General features: G+C 36.7%; 2 protein-coding genes and 1 long non-coding RNA gene across 3 annotated transcripts in view; 1 reads left to right on the plus strand and 2 right to left on the minus strand.

Annotated features, from left to right (window-relative positions):
- Positions 1-926: 926 nt before the first annotated feature.
- On the minus strand, positions 927-4,506 carry LOC139138757 (diphthine methyl ester synthase-like). The gene is made up of 6 exons (XM_070707269.1): positions 4,289-4,506; positions 3,738-3,862; positions 3,380-3,488; positions 2,494-2,654; positions 2,201-2,307; positions 927-1,198 (listed from the first exon to the last, which is right to left on the minus strand). The coding sequence occupies exons 1-6, from the start codon at positions 4,421-4,423 to the stop codon at positions 975-977; spliced, it is 861 nt and encodes a 286-aa protein (XP_070563370.1). The 5' UTR covers positions 4,424-4,506; the 3' UTR covers positions 927-974.
- Positions 4,507-4,624: 118 nt separating this feature from the next.
- On the plus strand, positions 4,625-15,342 carry LOC139138758 (9,11-endoperoxide prostaglandin H2 reductase-like). The gene is made up of 9 exons (XM_070707270.1): positions 4,625-4,774; positions 7,324-7,572; positions 8,062-8,163; positions 9,248-9,339; positions 9,776-9,847; positions 11,009-11,119; positions 12,139-12,198; positions 12,608-14,668; positions 14,758-15,342. Exons 1-8 carry the CDS (start codon positions 4,708-4,710, stop codon positions 12,740-12,742), a joined length of 888 nt encoding a protein of 295 aa, XP_070563371.1. The 5' UTR covers positions 4,625-4,707; the 3' UTR covers positions 12,743-14,668; positions 14,758-15,342.
- A 2,351-nt stretch (positions 15,343-17,693) lies between these two features.
- LOC139138759 (uncharacterized) overlaps positions 17,694-19,363 on the minus strand; it is a 19,016-nt gene continuing 17,346 nt past the window's right edge. The window contains exon 3 of the long non-coding RNA XR_011553668.1: positions 17,694-19,363. This exon is cut by the window's right edge and continues 1,063 nt beyond it. This is a non-coding gene — a long non-coding RNA (uncharacterized lncRNA).

Consider the following 19,363-nt stretch of genomic DNA (forward strand, 5'->3'; position numbering starts at 1 on the left):
CTGGGATCAGATTTCTCACACGTTGGGGATATTTTGTCTCACACGAGCCGCAGGCGAGTGTGAGACAAAATATCCCCAACGAGTGTGAGAAATCTGATCCCAGGTCCTTGGTGTGTGAGATTATTTTTCTCACAGGACCACAAAATGCGTTAAATTCACATGGGGCACGTACAACATTATCAAAAATCGTGACAACTCTGTTGTCTGCCGCTGTACTTTGACCTGCTTACTTTGTAGTTCTAGTCCGTGTGTTACTCGTCGTGCCATTGGATAACATTTTGCGCATGGAACAAAACAGACTGCTTATCATCCAATCAGAGGTCGTGTAATATTTACTGCAGAGTGTGGGACGGTTTCTGAGAGTGTGGGATCGATTTTTCCCACACTCTTGATCCCGCACTCCCAGCGGCCAGGAATGTGAGAAATCGTTGTCCCAGTAGCTTATATTTTTTGTGAAGCTAAATTGTCATAATACAAACTTTGGTTGACAACTGATGCATGTTGTGCCCAAAATGTGCAAAATGTCCCCAAAATTAAACGAGAGTGGGGCACAGCATCACCTGGTTTAAGATTCCTGGCTGCTACACTGATGTATAGGCAATATCTGACATGGTAGTCTTGCAGTCTGCTATGTAGTGAAATTGCTTTACCAAATGCACTGTGAACTAATGTAGTATCATGCTGGAACTTTCAGGCACTCAAGGTATATAGTAACTACTCATGGTGAAGGAAATTTCAGGCATTCACGGCAATCAAGGGCTTATTGTCCTATATCATTGCCTAATATTCCAAAGCTAATTCTGTGAAAATCATTTACCAGGGTCTCATATGGATCATACTACATATAATTAAGGCTTATCAGATGATGGCTACATCTGTACTATCAAAAGAATGTTGACACCCACAGAGTAACACAACTACAAAGATGAATTTAAAGATTGTTTATTCAATATAATCATAAAAGATTGCAAATTTCACACAACATGGGTTTTTGCCTTCTCCTCAAATGTTTCAATGTCTATCGCAAATAGTTTGAGCATGTCCATTTCCATTGGATGCATGTGACCTGCAATAACCAATGAGTGGAGAGGGGCACCCATGTCCACAGAAGCTAACTCTTTCAAGGTTCCCACCGCCAGTTTCTGGTCATCAGCTCCGACTCTAGCCACGCCGACGCATATCGTATCTTCTGTGAATGCTGAGGAAAGATCATGAATGTGGGAGTAAATCAACTCCGAAAATGATTACAGCCAAGAAAGACGCAGAAGTTAAATTTGAGCTGGGAAGTGAAAGGTGAAGTGCTGGGCAAAGAGCTGTTAACGATCTCTGTGTCCTTCTATGCTTGTCTGGATCAGGGTTGTAGCCTAGCTCCACAAATGCTGTACACCTAGTTCATATATTATAGATAAATGCTTTTTGCATAAATTTCGACGAGCTAATGTGGGCGCAAACACAGCTACGGCCAGGAAGAATGAGCCTTGCTAGAATAGCAAGTAAAAGCCAAAACGGCGCAAACTGATGTCAATTGGTGTAGGTGTGGAACTTTAGTTACTTTTCTCCCATACATAGACCTAGGTGACCAACCTTAGTTCAGTTCAGATTATTCGAAGACTGTTTATTGCAGTATTAGTGATCCAAAGTCTTAGAGGCTAGGAGGGTAGCAGTTGATGTACAACTTTACAGTGAAACTGTCATCAGTGCACATCTCACAACAGAAATTACTGCAGCTCGCCATTTAGACTCGAGGGATGCTTTAAAGTTTCTGTGATAGTGACTGGCATACACCATACGGAGACTCCTTCACAGTTGGGTGCACATTTGTTGTACACTTAAACTCATGGCAGTAAATTGCATCAAAGCACATTCATATTCAAAGTTTGGACAAAAAGTAATTGCTCAGGATTCAACATGTAAAATTTGCCTGTGTTGTGCTCTCGTGCTGTGAGTGTAAAATAAACAGATGCCCTGCTATGAAGGAGTGTGTTTATGAGGTTTGCTATAATCTTACCTCATCTTGAAGTCACGGACAATTGTGGCAATTTCACATCAATTTTAAAATGTCCAAGCTATCTAAGTGACAAGCTGAGGTAATTTCTGCTATAGCATAATATGTAATGTTTTCATTGATTCATTTTTTGTCACAATTTGCCTCAATTTTGCCACGCTTACATCCTATTACTACCATTTATGAAAAACTAACCTAAATTTTGATCCCCTTCTTGTCTCTTTCTGTCAATGATTTCTAACAACTGGGACGCAGCCTCTTTCACAGCCATGTACCTCGGCGGTTCATATATTTTCCTTCCTCTGAAAAAAGCACAGAGAAATTAAATAAATGCACATGTCATGTCATATAACACAGGTTTGAATGGAATTTCTGTGTACTTTCTAACCAAGAGACTGTCTTGGAAAACAATTCAAAATCTTGGGAAAGTAGAGGCGACAACTCTACCGAACATATTCTTATTCTTCTCTTGCTTGATTTTCACTTACCTCATCATATTTTCTATTGATTGCTCTTTGACTTTGATGTCTAATAGACAGAGTGTATGAAAGCCAGCTTTCCTGTTGGTGGCTATCTTTTCATAATAACTGTCTGGCTTCCACGTGTCTGTCCAAAATACAATGGACACCGTCTCACCAAACCTGTACAACTGCAAGAAGAAATTTGATAGAGATGCAAAGTTAACAACTGTAGGAAACTAAAATTAATGCTTTTTCCATTCAATGTATGTAAGGAACGGTCGTATGAAAGTTCCACTCTGCTGCCTTGAAAATACTTCCATTCAGCAATAGCTGTTTAAAATGTAATAGTATCAACAGACTTGGAGAGATCATTCTAAAGATATTACCGCTTTAACAGCCGTTAATTACATAATTCACACACAACAATGAAAGGTATATCATTTCTAAATGGAAGTGTCATACCAAATGATAAACTGTACTACCAGTATACTGCAACTACTGTTCTTGCCAGAGAGGGCGCCATACGTGGATAAAACCTGATTGATCAATATGATTGTTGTTTTCACCAACAGGTACTAGTAGCATTTTAAAAACAACATTGCTATTGTGCATGTAAACATTGTTTACTTGATGCAACTAGTAATACATGGCTGTTGGTTATTACATTGTAAAAAAGTCCAAAACAAAAATATTGTCAAACCATACCATTGGTACCTCTTACCTCTATGGTCACACCAAAAGAATGGAGGGTATGTCAATTGAAATGGTTAGGGAATTTAGATGACAAAATTGATACCCATTCAACTCATGCTTCATCTAATACACTTGCAAACACGGACACATGCCGGTATGTGTATTTATGCACATCATAAATCTATTTTATTTCCAAAAGTCATGTGACATTGGTTCTTACTTGTAAACCACAGCATCCTACTGCATTCATTATGGATGCGTTGTGTATCACTTTATACGGGATGTCTTCTTGGATTGCTCTGAGTACAAGATCTGTATGAGTTGTGGCCCTGAATAAAATGATTTACAAAATTAAAGAAAAACAATCATAAAAACTGAACAGTGAACAGGTACAAGAAAAATTCATAAGATTAAGAAGAAAACACTTTCTTGGGGGGGGGGGAGGCTTTGAATAGTTTTGCCTCTTTAAGAATGTGCCTCACATCTTTCATATCAGCTTAAATGGCATTTTATGTCTGTAAAGGCCTGCAAAATTTCTGAGTACATATCATAATATATAATGGCAAGTCAAGACTCACCCAAAAGGATCCCCTACCACTAGAAATGCCACATCTTCAGTCTTGGCATCTCTGAAAATCTCATCTGATTCTTGTTCTACCATTTCTCGGTCTGCTAAAATCAACGAACGCCCATAATATTCTTCCTGAATGAAACAGAAGGAGTTAAATCTGTGTATGAATGATTTCTCAGCTTGAAACACTGTACAGACTTAAATTATTGCCTAATTGACCAAACAGCCTTTGCAAAAAAGTTGTCAGATGACCAGATGATGGCATAATATTCATAGATCTAACTAGTAATTCGTATAGCTCCATGACTTGTGCATGTGTGTATGGAAAAGAATGTGTGGGCTATGCTGCAGCACTTTATTTTCACATATTGACACTAATGAGAACATTATTTACGTGTACGTCAACAGAGACCAAAATAAACAAATAAAAGTAAAGGAATAAATAAACTTAGACAATCAAAAGGCTTCTTCAAACAACAGGGCAAGCAGCAAGGTAGCACACACATTCTTTTTATAGTTACCGATGGATCACGCGTACCCGCGTGGGCGAAGTCTTACCAGCGCATCTTTTCCAACGGTTAATATCGACGTGTAGGCTTCCAGATACACTGTTTTTGCATTTCTGACGACTTCGAGGCCTTTCACCGTTATATCCCTGGCGTCTCCGAGGCCAAGACCTACAAAGTACAGCATAGTCGCCGCCGGATATTACAGAGACGGTAAAATAATGAAAGCAGACGATCCCCACTACTTCCGGGGTCAGTGGCAAGTACTGTAAAAGGGTATCTTTAAAAATACTGTATTGCGACAGTGAATTTAATCATCCTTTTGCAAAAAACTATTGCAAAATTTCACAAACGTCCTAATTATCGATACCAGGTTTCTAATGTTTAATCTTTGTGAACATTTCTTTCTTTTATTGGACTGCTCACCACTTGCTTTGCAACTTTTGTGAGTGTCGCAAAACTTAACGTAACATGGCCGATGTTCCGACAAAGAGTGTTACTCTGTCAAATGGGACAAAAATACCGATATTAGGCCTTGGTAAGTATCATATTCAAAATATTTATATACTCAAAGCATTATCTTTATCGAAGGAACATGTAAATAACCTACATTGGATGTTTCATCTTCGCGACGAACTAAAACTGCGATGTTTATATGGCGGTATCCTGGGTCGTGATGATTGCATCCAATGATCCATTGTGATTGACCAGGACTAGCCGTGTAAAGGTGTTGAATGAGGGACAGCTGCATGCTGAAGCACATGCATATGTGGTAAGCTTTGCCTGCCATGCTCTTTACATTCAACAAACCATGAGCATGAGAGTCGAAGAGCATCAAATTGGCCTTTGTGCAAAACAGAGAGGATCCCAGGATCCAGAGGAGGGTGGTGGCCCTGCATACGATGCTGTGTGTTTCAGCATGGATGTTAAAAATAGATTTTTCTACATCCATGGTTCCGATGCACTCGCCTCACGAGTAATGCCGAGAACAGAAAGCATCGTACGCAGGGCAGGGGGGCTGTTTGCTGCGAATCTGTAGCCCTGCCACTCCCTGACTGTTCAGGGGAGTCCCCCATACAAACAGTCAGGGAATGGCAGGGCTACAGATACGCAGCAAGGGGACTGTCAGTGTTTGTACGGTCAATGAGGTTTAGTTTGAGCGTGAGATTCATCTTTATCCATGGGAAAGACTATAGTGTGAGCTTCAATATTTATGAAGTACATCACAGGCAATAGTGGAAATTAGTGAACACTGAGAGTATTTCGTGTTAATCAATAGTGACCCGGGAGTTGTTTATTCTAGAGTTGGGGATAGAGTAAACAAGAGACTCCAGGAAAGCTGTTTTAGTTAATTGTTATCCAAATGTTTTTCTCTTTTTTATCATCGCTAGGACCTTCTTCGTACATGTGGCAGTATACTCTTTGTGATTACATGGCCGTTCTGCATCCATGAGTAGATCAGCGTATATTATCGAGTTAGTTCATAGTTCAATCACCATCTTCACAGACTCCTTAATTAATCCATATTCCCGTGAAAAAATAGTTAATCTTGACTGGAACATTATTATAATCCTTGCAAAGCTGGCGAATATTTTTTTCTAACGTACTGTGGTTACATGGTTGGCGTGTTTCTGTCCAAAACATATGACCAATCCCCTCTGAACTTCAGTGTCACTGGCAATAAAGAGGGAAATCCGGCTACGACCATAAATTTGTTGATCCACATGTTACACGGATGGTCTACATGATGAAACCCTATTTCACCATAAAAGTATGACACCTTGAGTAATGATGGTAGAAAGTACAAAGATTACGATTAAGGTGGTATGTGGCTCGAAACTGAAAGACTTAAACTTTTGCTCAAACTTTCCTGAATGAAACTTTCAACCATTCTCTTACCAAACAAGATTAAAAATCAGGGTCACCATGCAAAATTTGGTAGCAGAAATACAAATACCTAAAATTTCCCGACATTTTAAATTCAAAATGGCCGCCATCCCCGTGTTAACTTGATGGGGAAAATAATTTTCAATTTTTGAAAAACTAAGACCGTGAAATCTTTTCTTACACCAAGAGCTTTAAATGAGCCCCCCACAAGTGGTAGATCAGAATAGAATTGATAAAATTGGAAAGCCTGAATATCTATCCCCGAGGCGCGTTCTACCTTAAGGAGTTACCTGTGAAGTACAGGTATAGTAAATTACGAGCTAGAGCATTATGCAGTTATGAATTGCTGCATCATATGGACAGTACTGTATGTATGTGAAGTAGTTGCTTACCCTTCAAAGCAATATACAGTTTTCAGAGACAGTATGCCAAGAATACACGTCAGTATATGATATTCCTGTGTCCATACATTTTATCCTGAGTAACAATACCACATAATATCAATACTTCTTATATTAGATATTTCCAATACTTGTAACACTTTCCAAGTACCTTACATGTATTGGTTGAAGTTTTTTGTTGTCTACATTCTGTTCTGAGTCAGCTTTTTCAATTCTTGCCCGGTAGCCTATTAAATGAGTTGCTATGGCTAAAGGGTTTAAAGCCCCAATAGCTGCAAATTTTGTGCATTATGTTCATGATTTTATTTTCAAATCAAAGTTTGTTCATATAAATAAATATGCTAACTGAAGAACATGTATAGAAGTATCACTGTTCGCTGATTGGGACCATGTCTATGCGTTTTAACAGGTTAAATAATCAATGGGTGCTGCACTCATAAAATGGCACCTCCATGGAAAAGTACCAAAAAATGCAGTATTTCCTGCACATACGCATCGTGATCATTAAAGAAACAAACATGATGCCATTACTTGAATGCACAACACGATGGCCAACATTTTCTTGTTGTAATTTTCATTTTCTGTATCACCTGGTTAGTTTTTGAAAAAATGTTTGAATTTACATGCCACTTTCTACACTTTATGACAGTGTTATACACTTTTTCAGTCTTCAATGGGTCTTATTCAAAGAAAACTCTTGGAAAACTGGGGATATTTTGAGATCCGTTTGTTACACATTTGCAGCTATTGGGGCTTTAAGAAAATTTTATGACATGGAAATCACTCTTCTCTGATTAAGGAACATCCCATGAAGGCGGGTACTGCCACTCAGCTGTGGTGTACGCTCTCAAAGACTGTGGATACAGACACATTGACACTGCCAAGAGATACCGATGTGAAGATGCTCTGAAAAAAGCCATCGAAGAGAGCGGCGTAAAGAGAGAAGACATCTTCATTACATCCAAACTATGGAATGCAGAGTTAGGACATGGGGCGACCAAAGCTGCTTGCCAGAGATCATTAGAAAGTCTAGGAGTGACTTATCTAGGTAATTTTGTGTTGATATATTCAAGTATCAGGATCACATGATCTGAGTGTGTCTTCTACTAGCGTGTCACTAACATCAACCATTAGGAAGGAACTGTAAAGAAATTTACTTTTTCTTTGAATTATTTTGCTAAAAACAAAATATAGAATATACACCAACTTTACCAACCGCACCCAAGGCAACCCTGACTGGTCGGACGTGAAAGCCAGTCAACTGGTTCAAGAAGTCAGGACACCTGGTGCTGACAGCTGGACCCAAAATCACACTTGTCTTTGTAACTTTAGCATACTTTAGATGCAAGATGCAACTTCTTGTGCTGTTTCATTTGATTGACATATATTTTGTAGGGTTTTCATTGATCAAACCAGTCTGAACGGTTAGCACGTACAAGTGCAGTTGTACTTGATGATTGTGCCCATTCATGTCGTTGAGGGCGCCCAGTCCCACAGAGTCCATTCAATGTACTTGTGTTTACTTTTCACACAACAGATCTGTATTTGATTCATTGGCCTACGTGTCCACCTGGAACACCGGATGAGAAATCACTGCGGATAGAGACATGGAAAGCCATGGAGGAACTCTATAAGGATGGTAAGAGTGAAAATTTTTCAGACTCCATTACAATGTTCATTTGTCTCCTATGAATCACCTTTACAGGTATGGCTTTGTCATGAGAAAACAGCTGCTTTTACCAAAACTAGGTGGTGAAATGTACAATGCATATGTATATATGTGCTCAACCGTCCGATTGGTGTCAAACTCATACTGTATGTACATGCATAGATGCAGTTTAAAGTGAAACTTAAACTTGTAAAACAAAGGTTGATTACAAGACACTTGTCAAGAGACAGCAAGAATGTATCATGTTTTTGCTCGCAATGAAATATTAATTGTTGTTAATTTATAAACCAGTAATGAGGCACCCTCTACTATTAACACAAGTACATGTACTGTTCCTGTTTATGTGTCAACCTGTATAATAGAATTTGTTTTTGTAAGAGATAGATTTTTGCAAATAAACTCATGATCAGCACACTTGTTCAATTTCTGAATATTTCACTTTGATTACCAGTTAGTTCACACTACGGTACATGACAGGGGTGAGCAAATACGTTCATTTTGTGTGGCATGAAAACCAGTGTTAGTGGTTTCCCAGCCAAAAGTTAAGTAGAATGTTTAACATACACCTTCATTACGGTTGTAGACTCATTGACTTACCAGTAATACTGAAACAGTTTGGTTGACACAGACAACAGACCACTGGATTGGCCAATGAATCTCTGCCATTATACAGACAACAGATCACTGGATTGGTCAATGGCTCTCTGCCACGACACAGATAACAGAGCACTGGATTGGCCAATGAATCTCTGCCATTGATAAGCGTGCCTTCAGAGGGCTTAGCTTAGTATACAGTACATGTATGCTTCAATATATCTGGTAAAAGTCTGGCTTGCATGTTACTGTACCATTTTATTTCTATACTCATACTACTATACAGTGTTTTCATGTTTGACTTTCCAGAGCTTTCATGCACAGAACGCTGTTACTTCTATTTCCCACTGGAGCTGTATGAATTCTTTTATAATATTATTCCTAACTTTGTATTATCAAGATTCGATGATATACAGAAATTCAAGCACACCATTAAAGTAAATGTCTTTACTGTATACAGGACTATGTAGGGCTATTGGCGTCAGCAACTTTGAAATTGAACATCTTGAAGAACTGAAGGAAGTCTGGACAGTAGCACCTCATGTCAACCAGGTATAGTCAGATATGGGATAGCTTGGCTTGCTTTCTGTGCTATATACTTTGTAAATAGCTGTTTCTCTCTCATACTGTGTCTGACTTGTCCCGACCTTAGGTACAGAAATATAAAGCTTGGACTTAAATACATGGCCATCAACCCTTCACTTGTTGTGGATGCATGTACTCTAACTGATATAATACAACAAAGAAGCTAATGAAGTGGTACATTATGAAGTTATAAATTCATAATTAAAAAATGAATGACTATTTTAATACAGAAAAATTAGTTAATATTTCATAAGCTTACAGCTGCAGTAATTTAAGTAAAAATGAGCAAGTCTGTGGTATTTACTTGTTGAAAGTGAAGTTTACAAGGTACCAGGACAGTGTTAAAGTTTTGTTTTAATATTGCCCTGGTGATGATCTTTGACCTTTGCTTTTTTCCCGCCAGATTGAGCATCACATTTACTACAGACCAGTTGAACTGATTCAGTATTGTCGCAACAACAACATCTGTGTTGAGGTGAGTGCATACAAACACTGTGTATGGTACATTCGATGGCCTTTGTCAACCATATATTATCAATGTTGATCTGTGCAAAGACTTTTTCCATATCTACAATGACTTACAAGGGGAATTAGTTATTCAACACTGAAGTGAAAAATGCTTTTGTTGTCTGTTTATTAGTAACAATCAGTGACCAGCTATTACAGACAGTGTGCCCTCTAACTCATCCAATATTTCTAGTTTCCTTGAGACAATTTTAAAAATATCTTGACGTTTCTGTACATCACCCCAACACTGGTATATAAATTATAGTATATGCTTTCCTACTATGATTTCAAAATGGAAGCTGTACTTTGAAGTTCATCAGAGTTTTACAGGATTTTGCTGTTGTAAAATATCTATTTACGTCATTCTCTTCATTGTAGAATTATTCACTAATTTTCAGGGAAATCATGTCCAGTCAGGTTAAAGTTATACAGTCACCTGTAATCTAAATATCCCCATATATGGTCAAAGGGGTGTTCCTTGGTATTCAAAATGCCCATGTGAAGGCACTGTTTTTTAAAAGCAGCCACCTGCTTAAAATCTGCGATTGGTTAGATTTTCTCTTTCCATGGTAATCGTGGCAAAATTGAACAGGTGACAGTATATCTCAGAGTTATGACGGTGAGCATGTTATTCTGTTCAGTTTTGCAGCATGTAATGATGTCATTGCATGCATGTACGTGTTGCTGGCTCAATACAGGCCCATCCAACCCACCACATAACATTGATTAAGGCAGTGTGTGCCTCAAAACTGAAAGACCTTTTTCTCAAACTTTTCTTGATGAAACTTTCAATCGTTCTTTTGCTGTATCAAGAATAAAAGTCTGGGGTCACCATGCAAAGTTTGGCACTAGAAAAACAAATTACCTAACATTTACCAATATTTGAAATTCAAAATGGCCACCATCCCTGTGTTAACTGTATAAGGCAAAATAAAGTTTTCAAGTTTCAAAAAACTAAGATAGTGAAAATTTTTCTTATTCCAAGAGCTTCAAAACAATTTCCCACAAGTGGTACACCAGAAACGTATTGTATAAATTTGAGTGTCTGAATATCTGTCTCCGAGATGCATTCTACCTTAAGCAGTGTAGTACTAAGTAAGCTAATGAGCAAATTATTTCCATTTTTCAGGGCTATTGTCCTTTGTCAAAGGGTCTTGCTCTAGATGATGCCATTGTGAAAGAATTATCGGTGAAGTATCAGAGGACTGCATCCCAAATTCTGATACGCTGGAATATACAGGTATGTCATTATGCAAGGTGTTGCTGAACATCCCTGTATTGCCCTGTGAAATGGAAGAATCCCTGCAGTTTGTGTTGACTTTGAGCCGCTTGATTCTATTTTATAGGTTTTTATAAAAGGGTTTAAGTGTGTCATGGTTAACATTAAGAGTCCTATGTTAGAAACGGGGAAACTTGCTCAGACAATCATTGATTTGTTCAAATTGTATATAGTGTATACATGTAATTGTAGCCATTCTCTTTAAAATGATGGATATACAGTGAAACCTGTCTAAACCAAAACCTGTCTGAACTGAACCCTTTTCCTAGTCCCATTCCAATAGAACTCTATGTTAAAAGGACCTCTATAAACCAAACACATCTCTAAACTGAACAATTTTCTCAGTCCCTAAATGGTTCACTTAAGACAGGTTTTACTGTACCTCTAAAAATTTTCTTTGTTTACATGTAGCTGCATGGCCTCTGTCAATACCGATTTACTGGTATTTAACAAAAGTCACCCACAATTTAGTTTCAAAAGATAATGTTTGATCTAATCCCATGTTCAAATCTAATATAGAGCTACATACATGTGTATACATGACTTATGATTGTAAATTATATCATTTTACATGTGGAACTTATGAGTTATACACGTGTGTGGGAGAAATTTTAGAATGATTTTACATGTGAAATTGAAAAAAAATATATAATTATGCACAACTAGGTAACCTCTTCTTCCATCATCTGCAATCATATTATTCGATACAATATTCTGTAAAAGGAATGCAAAAAAGTTACCTTTCGCGTTGAATCTCTAGACTATACACCACAGGAAAATAAAAAATTATATTTACACTGTACACAAACTTGAAGTCATCCCATTATGTATTGGCTGATTAATATATGAACCATTTATTTAGCTTAGAGATGGGAATGATGGTTTTTAAAAGGATATCTTACCAGATGTTTGTAAATGCCATACTGGTGGGAATGATGGTTCAATATAACAAGGGTATATTACCAAAAATTATCTTTCAGAATGAAATCATTACTATACCAAAATCTACAAAAGAGGAGAGGGTCCGTGAAAATTCTCAGGTTGGTTCTACCTCAATTCTTTCCTGTACTCTCCCTTGCAAGTGTATTTTGTTTGCTGTGCATACAGCTGTGTTTAGAAGTTCAAAGAAGAATATGTGATTTATAGAATGTCAAATATGAGAGTGCTTAGTGTACATGTATTTCAGTAATCAAGTTTTTGTTCTTTACATGTGACCTTTGACTCTTGACACACTTATCTCTTAATGTCAGGATTGAGTTGGCCAGATTGTGTGGCTGTGTTAAATTTTCGAAAATATAACTGAAATTGATTGAAAAATCCATCTGCCATATTTTGTATAGAATATTTTTGTCTGTTACAGAGATGGTCAATAAATACTAATGATCAAATGATTAAATTCTGATTTAAATGATTTAACTTCTGATTTAAGTGATTTAATTTCTCCAACAGGTGTTTGATTTTCATCTTTCCGAGGAAGACATGGAGACTCTGAACGACATACACAGAACACGGACTGTAAAGCTGTGCTCTTGTAGCCAGGAAAAACTGAAATATGAGAGAAGATGCCTAGAAATGACAGGATGATAGCGTGACAAATGGATGTCTTCTTAATATTTGGTGCTAGAGATGTGGGGCTGCGGGCAGCCTCTCTTGTAAGGTTATCTTTCTTTGGTCTGTTTCTTTTCATTTCAAACCGATATGTGAATTTGTTCACCAGGTGCATAAAATTCAACTACAGTGGTATTATCATAAAATTCCTAAATGAAGTTGCAGCTTCTATAAGGAAATCTTTTTAAACCTTTCCTTGTGAACAAGTCAAAATATTACATGTGACTGCCTTTATTTACATATCTTCAAACATGCTGCAGGTCAGCTTCTGATGTTCACCAGATTTCCAGCCCTCATTAGAGAATATCTCCATATTCCTGTAAACTCATCACTAGAAACTATTAATAACATGGCTAAACTTTTGGTCCATTCTATTTGTGCTATATCAGGAAAAATGTTTCTTCAGAGAGTTGCAGTATACTGTCTGCTGTTGAAGTCTGATCAAATTTTAATGATTTTACCAGTGTAGGTGCAACTTTAAATATTCCCACTTTAGATCTTTTCAGAATGAACTGAAGGCCACAATAATAACTACCAGCATTATTTCAGCATATGTATTTATTATCAAGTTTTATTCATCAATTTTTATCCAACAAACATATTTTGACCAGAATTTTTCTGCATTTAAATGGGTAAAGAGTACATTTGGAAAACAGACTTTCAAAAGGTTTGTAATTGTCTGTTCCAATTATCAGATTTCTTGCCAAGTGTGGATGTAGGCTGTCCAAAAATCGGTGCTGGTTGTTGGCATTTCGCAAGAATTTTAATGTGTCAATCATGTTCCAAATTGTGGAGTAAAAAGTACATGTTTTAGAAATACACAGGCTCTATTAAGGAGCTGGCACCACTTCATTTACTTGCCGAGTAGAATGGTAAACTGTCTACATGATATTGAAACCATAAAAGTCCCTAATAATAGCCTTATAAAAAAATGAAATGTGATAGGCCTATAAATAACATGCAGTGAAAACGTTTATAATAACTAATGACCTATTTACATGTACTTAGCTTTATAATGGTTGCTCTATTCATCATGGATTTAGCATTTGGAATTAATTGTAGTGCAGTAGAAAGTATCAGTTTGCTCTACATTTCTAATTTTCATTGAGAAATAATCTATGATGTTTTTCATGTGTTCTCTAGTGAGTTTGCACCATTGTGGATTTAAAAAATGTCCTCCACTATGCACACGTATGAAAATGTACAAAATATTAAGTCTTACGAATTTCAATATTTTACTCCATTTGGGACCAATTTTATTACAACAACCTATTTTGGTTGCGATTGAGAGAGATTTTCAATTTTTTAATCTTTTCATAACTCAGGTTATATTTACCAACGAATGGTGGCTGTATCTGTACAGCAATATACAAATAGCTGTTGCATTATTCATATTTTAATTTTTGCTTTACATGTCAATAGAGGGGTCAGAGGTTCCAGAGTATCCAGTGGGACTTTAAAAGCAAAAGCGTAACAGAGAGTAGCAATGCATGTATTTGTGTGTTTGTGTTTATGTGTGTGTTTTGATATGCAGGCGTCACATGATGTTATGTTTCATAGAGTGTCTTAAACCACTGCAAAAGTGGCCAGCCTGCGTAATTATACATATTTACCTGTTTTGGACCATCGTTATAGAATATCTGCGAACAAGTGAATGAATGACTTGTTCAAATCTTACGATTTACCCAAAACTTCTCACAGTTCATTTGTCATCATGTCTTGGTTCCATAGAGTGTTACAACTTTGCAACCATACTGCTGTTGAATAAAGCTGTCCGATGGACATACCATGATAAAGAAATTTACAACCAAAGATGTGTACAGGAGTGCTTCACATAATTCCAACTCATTTTAATGGACATCTAATACATTATGTTATAATGCCATCACTGGTGACTTTAAGGTAATTCACCACCATGGTTTGTCCCAAATCCATTGTTTTCTATGGTAAAGTTGGACCTGTATACAGGGAACTGGGGTGAAAGGGTTAAGGTAATTCACGCCTCAAAAGTGACAGACTTAAACTTTTGCTCTAACTTTCTTCAAGCACACTTTCAACCATTTTCTTTCAAAATCAAGAATAAAATTGGGATCACTGTGCAAATTAAGTACTAAAGAAACAAATAAACAACATTTTATGATATTTGAAATTCAAAATGGCCACCATTCCCGTGTTATCTCTATGAGGGAATGTAAAATTCCTGATTTTCACAAAACTAAATTGGTGAAAAGTTTATTTAGCCTACAAGCTTCAAAATGACCCCCCACAAGTGGTAGTTTGAAGGTTTGAGAGTCCGAATATCTGTCCCCGGAGTGCATTCTTCCTTAATCATAAGTCTGTGAAAGTTACATGAATTATGTATTCAAATCCAATACTTTGCCAATAGAAACAAAATCTTTCATGGTGTTTAGCGTTGTGACTTTCTGAAAAAGATTGCTTTTTATATAAAGACTTACTTCTGACACAGTTGTTTTATCATGAAACTTATTAATATTTTTTGTATTTAAATATCCTAAACATATTTATCAATAATTATAATATTTTTTGTCAATAAAATTGTATCAAAATATGCTTCCATTATCTTAGTCTCCTTTGGTTTGAGATGAACAACACAAAGTGTTACAAAGTGGCTGTTGTCTGTATTCCATCTAACTGGCCTGCTTGCCTTTCCTTTTCAAAAACAAAATGTGATCTATGTCCAGAAACTGAACCAGCTTATCCCTCTCAGATCACGAAGTAACAAACAGTGTATTAATTTCAAACATATCATGTGGTATTTCAATTTACTTTATGCCCTCACATTTCTCATTCATGTTTGCAAATATCAATGAGATATTTTTCAAATGTCAGATCGGAAATGGTGTGAAATGAAAAAAAAAACTGTGTTTATGCCTTTTATTCCAAGATGTTCAGTGAAAATGTATAACCTCTTCATCACCATGGTTTAGCCCAAAACCATCTTTGTCAATGGTGATTGTGGACCTATTTACAGGGAATAGGGGTGAAGTGGTTAAATGTAGCTCATTCAGTCACATAATTACATTATATCTCGCTAGTACTCCTCGAAGTTCTATTCTGTGATACATTCTCTTGCCAAATATTAAACTGGGGAGAGTTCAAGCGGTTGATCCGGGCCTCATAGTAACTTCCTGGTTTGAACACAGGTGCTGTGGCCACTTCCGCTCCACCCCCATCTCCGAATGACCTAGTCCAACTTTCACCATGGTAAACAATACGGTGAATCAAACTTTTACTGCGAATGGGGTACACTAGAAGAATGATCGTATAGTTAGTTAGTTAGTTAGTTTATTATAGTGACATGAGGTCAAAATTACAGACTAGTATTCTTTAAAGCAAAAGTAACAATGTGAATAGGGAAACCTCCCAGCCCAATGAACTCATATGTCACTTTGAAGACAAAAACAGAGGAAAAAAACGGTTGTACAATACACAATAGCAAAGGTATAAATTACGCTAAGTGAGCCTATACAAACTTTCTTTTCTTCGAAGAAATGCTTTTTCAATGTATTTTTCTGTGTTTCTAACATTAGTTTGTTGAAATATTAGCTTTAACTTTATTTTGTTGAAATATTAGCTTTAACTTTTTTTCTGAAATATAACTAACTTGAACTTCTGTAAGACATTTCATATAAGCTGACCTTAAATAATCATATAATGCACAATGCAATAGAAAGTGAGTCTCGTTTTCAATAGAATTACTCTGACAAAATTCACAAAGCCTTCTATCTAAACTCTCGTGACGAAATCTTCCACTTTCGATCCTAAGAGGCAATACACCGGCACGAATTTGTGACGTCAACGACAGCTGTCGACGTGACAGATTCAATGTAACAAAGCTTTCTGCTCCATAATGAGATTTAAATAAAATATAGGTACATAACTTAGCTTTTTGTCTAGCATTTTCTAGCCAATCAGACTCAAGAATTGAGAACAACTCTCTTGTAACCATGGAAATATCAATGTACAATAGGTTCTCCACATCTAACTTTAATTTAAAATATCAAAAATCTTACATATCTCATTTGACCATTTATTGTAATCATTTAGGGTAAAGTCCCACAAGAAAACCCTTTTTGTAAGTCTTTGTTCATCCATGGCAAGAAGTCTATTCCAATAACGAACCACATTAACAAGTCTGCGATTTCTACAAGAGTTCCAACCCCTATCACCTGTAATTGCATGAGTTGGTGTAAACCTATGAACTCCCAAATAAAATCTCAAGGCACGGTTTTGGACTACATCACATTTACCATGTTTTCCAAAGCCCCAGAAGAACAGTCGTCAAGAACAGGGGTAACGCATGCATGATATAATTTTGTGTAAGATTCAAAACCAAAGTTTTTCAAAACTTTCACTTTTGAATTCAAAGCATCCAGTGCTCTATTAGCAGCTTGAGACAAAGCCGCAGAAGTTTCAGAAAAGCGCAGATCTATCAACATAATCAAAGGCTTTCTTTAAATCTATAAAAGTAGCAAAGGTAGAAAGACTATTTGATAATCTATTTCTGATAATGGAAGTCAGGGAAAAAATGTGATCTTCACACGATCTGTCACTTCGAAACCCGTTCTGTTCATTTACCAAAATATTCTCCTTAGGGACTGGACATAAATTACAGGGGGGGGGGCGGTGTTTTTCGAAACACTGCTGCATCAAAAATAGTGACCCTTCAAAAGTACATGCACAAAAATTAGTGACCCTCCCCCTTATCCGTGCATGAAAATAAGTGACCCTCCCCTGTTACTCAATACCCCCCCAAACAAACCCGCAATGTGTTCAAGACCTCCTTCTGACTTGCTATACTTTTTAAGTCCCCTCCCAAAAGGAAGGCAAAATGCGGCCGATATAACGCTTTGTCCTAAAAATATCAAATCATATGTGTGTGATAATTCATGTAAATATATTTTGCAGTGCATGCATGTACAAAAAATGTAATTTTTAGATTTCATCAATAATGTCGATTCACTATGCACGGCAGCCTATGATGAAACTATGAATATTTTTTTTCCAATACAAAACTAGGTAAATCTGTGCATCTATGTACACCTAATTATCAGTATTAATTATTAGTATTAATGTTCATGATTAGACTAGAGTGGTTTCAAGTCCATGGTCGTGCAAGAAATTTGATTTTGGAATTTCACCGAATGTTGATTCTCTACACATTGTAGGCTATGAGGAAACTACAAATAACTCATAGGTTATCCGATCCTAAATTGTTACTCAAAAGTTGTTCGACCTGAAGCTTCCAGTTGTTATTGATGACATTTTGCACTATTCTGAATAGTTTGTATTCTGTCAATGTCCTAAAAAAATGAAAAATGTACATACAGCTTCATGAACATTTGACACCGACCTATACCCAATGTATTGTCAATGGGAGAATGATATCAAATAAGTGATCTCCCAAATTGTTATTGAAAGCGTCATTATAGGGGACAGTGTATATGTACAATAGAGGAGTTGGATAAGTAGAAATCATGACAACTTTAATCAATGTCGCTGCTTTGATCATCAATACATTGTTTTATTATACCCTTAAGCTTGCGCCCGAAGGGCGCAAAAAATGGAAATGACAGAAACTGAAAGTGCCAGGAGGTATTTTTTCTTTTTTCAGTATTCCATGTTCTTTAATACGTGCACATGCAATTTCAGCTTTGATGCATAAAAAAGGTGACCCTCCCCCATAGGCTTGCACAAAATTTTATGACCCTTCAAAAATGCTTGCGCGAAAAATGGCGACCCACCCCCCAAAAACACCGGCCCACCCCCCCCTGTAATTTGTGTCCATTCTCCTTATCAAAATACTTTACAATTCTGTTATTTAATATTGAGCTATATAATTTCGCTATAACTGATTGCAGGCTTATAGTTTAGAGAAAGTATATTACATAAATTTGCACCCGAGTTTGTTTTCTAACGTTATTGTTGGTTACAAGGAGACAATACTTATGTATGATATGAATATGTGATGTTATGTGTTGCTATATTCCTGGAGATAGATGAAAATGGAAAGACTTTGTATCAAAGGGGTGGTCAACTGTATGTTCCCATATACATCTTTAAAGACTCATCTCTTACAAGGTCTTCTCTTCAATTTTGCTTCTGGGTCACTTCGATCGACACTGTCTTTGTGTTTCCCGCCAAGACGGGACTGATACGAACATCTACAATGGAATGATTGTCAAGGGAGGGCTTCTACCAAGTCTATGAGAGGCAGACCTAGATTTCAAATTGCTAAATTACACGCTTATAACCTACTATCATAAAGTTTTTTAGAGGTTAAAGTTGAATCAGACTAAGGGAAATAAGTTGACGGATTAAAAATTCACCGATTGCAGTATAAACAAACTGTATACCAACTTAATACATTTATAAATCATTCAATTGTTTTCAACATGTCTATAGTTTAAAATTCCTGGACAATTATTAAACTGACGGTAATTGTCCATATAAGAACATCAGTTCAATATTATAATGACCTGTCTTTCAGCTGTGTATGTTTGGAACATAAGCTTATAATTCAGAGAATCTGAATGGTTCTACGAAAACACAACATTGTTTTCAAATGCCATTTTT

This window comes from Ptychodera flava, chromosome 8, assembly GCF_041260155.1.
Source record: "Ptychodera flava strain L36383 chromosome 8, AS_Pfla_20210202, whole genome shotgun sequence".
NCBI lineage: Eukaryota > Metazoa > Hemichordata > Enteropneusta > Ptychoderidae > Ptychodera > Ptychodera flava.

Excerpts from the sequence above, each read along its gene's own strand:
- LOC139138757 (XM_070707269.1), bottom strand. The coding sequence starts at position 4,423 with ATGCTGTACTTTGTAGGTCTTGGCCTCGGAGACGCCAGGGATATAACG. Across the intron at positions 3,489-3,737 it reads GTGGTAGGGGATCCTTTTGG|GGCCACAACTCATACAGATC; the intron begins GTGAGTCTTGAC and ends CATTTTATTCAG. Across the intron at positions 1,199-2,200 it reads AGAAGGGGATCAAAATTTAG|CATTCACAGAAGATACGATA; the intron begins GTTAGTTTTTCA and ends ATCTTTCCTCAG.
- LOC139138758 (XM_070707270.1), top strand. The coding sequence starts at position 4,708 with ATGGCCGATGTTCCGACAAAGAGTGTTACTCTGTCAAATGGGACAAAA. Across the intron at positions 7,573-8,061 it reads TCTAGGAGTGACTTATCTAG|ATCTGTATTTGATTCATTGG; the intron begins GTAATTTTGTGT and ends TTCACACAACAG. Across the intron at positions 9,848-11,008 it reads ACAACAACATCTGTGTTGAG|GGCTATTGTCCTTTGTCAAA; the intron begins GTGAGTGCATAC and ends TCCATTTTTCAG.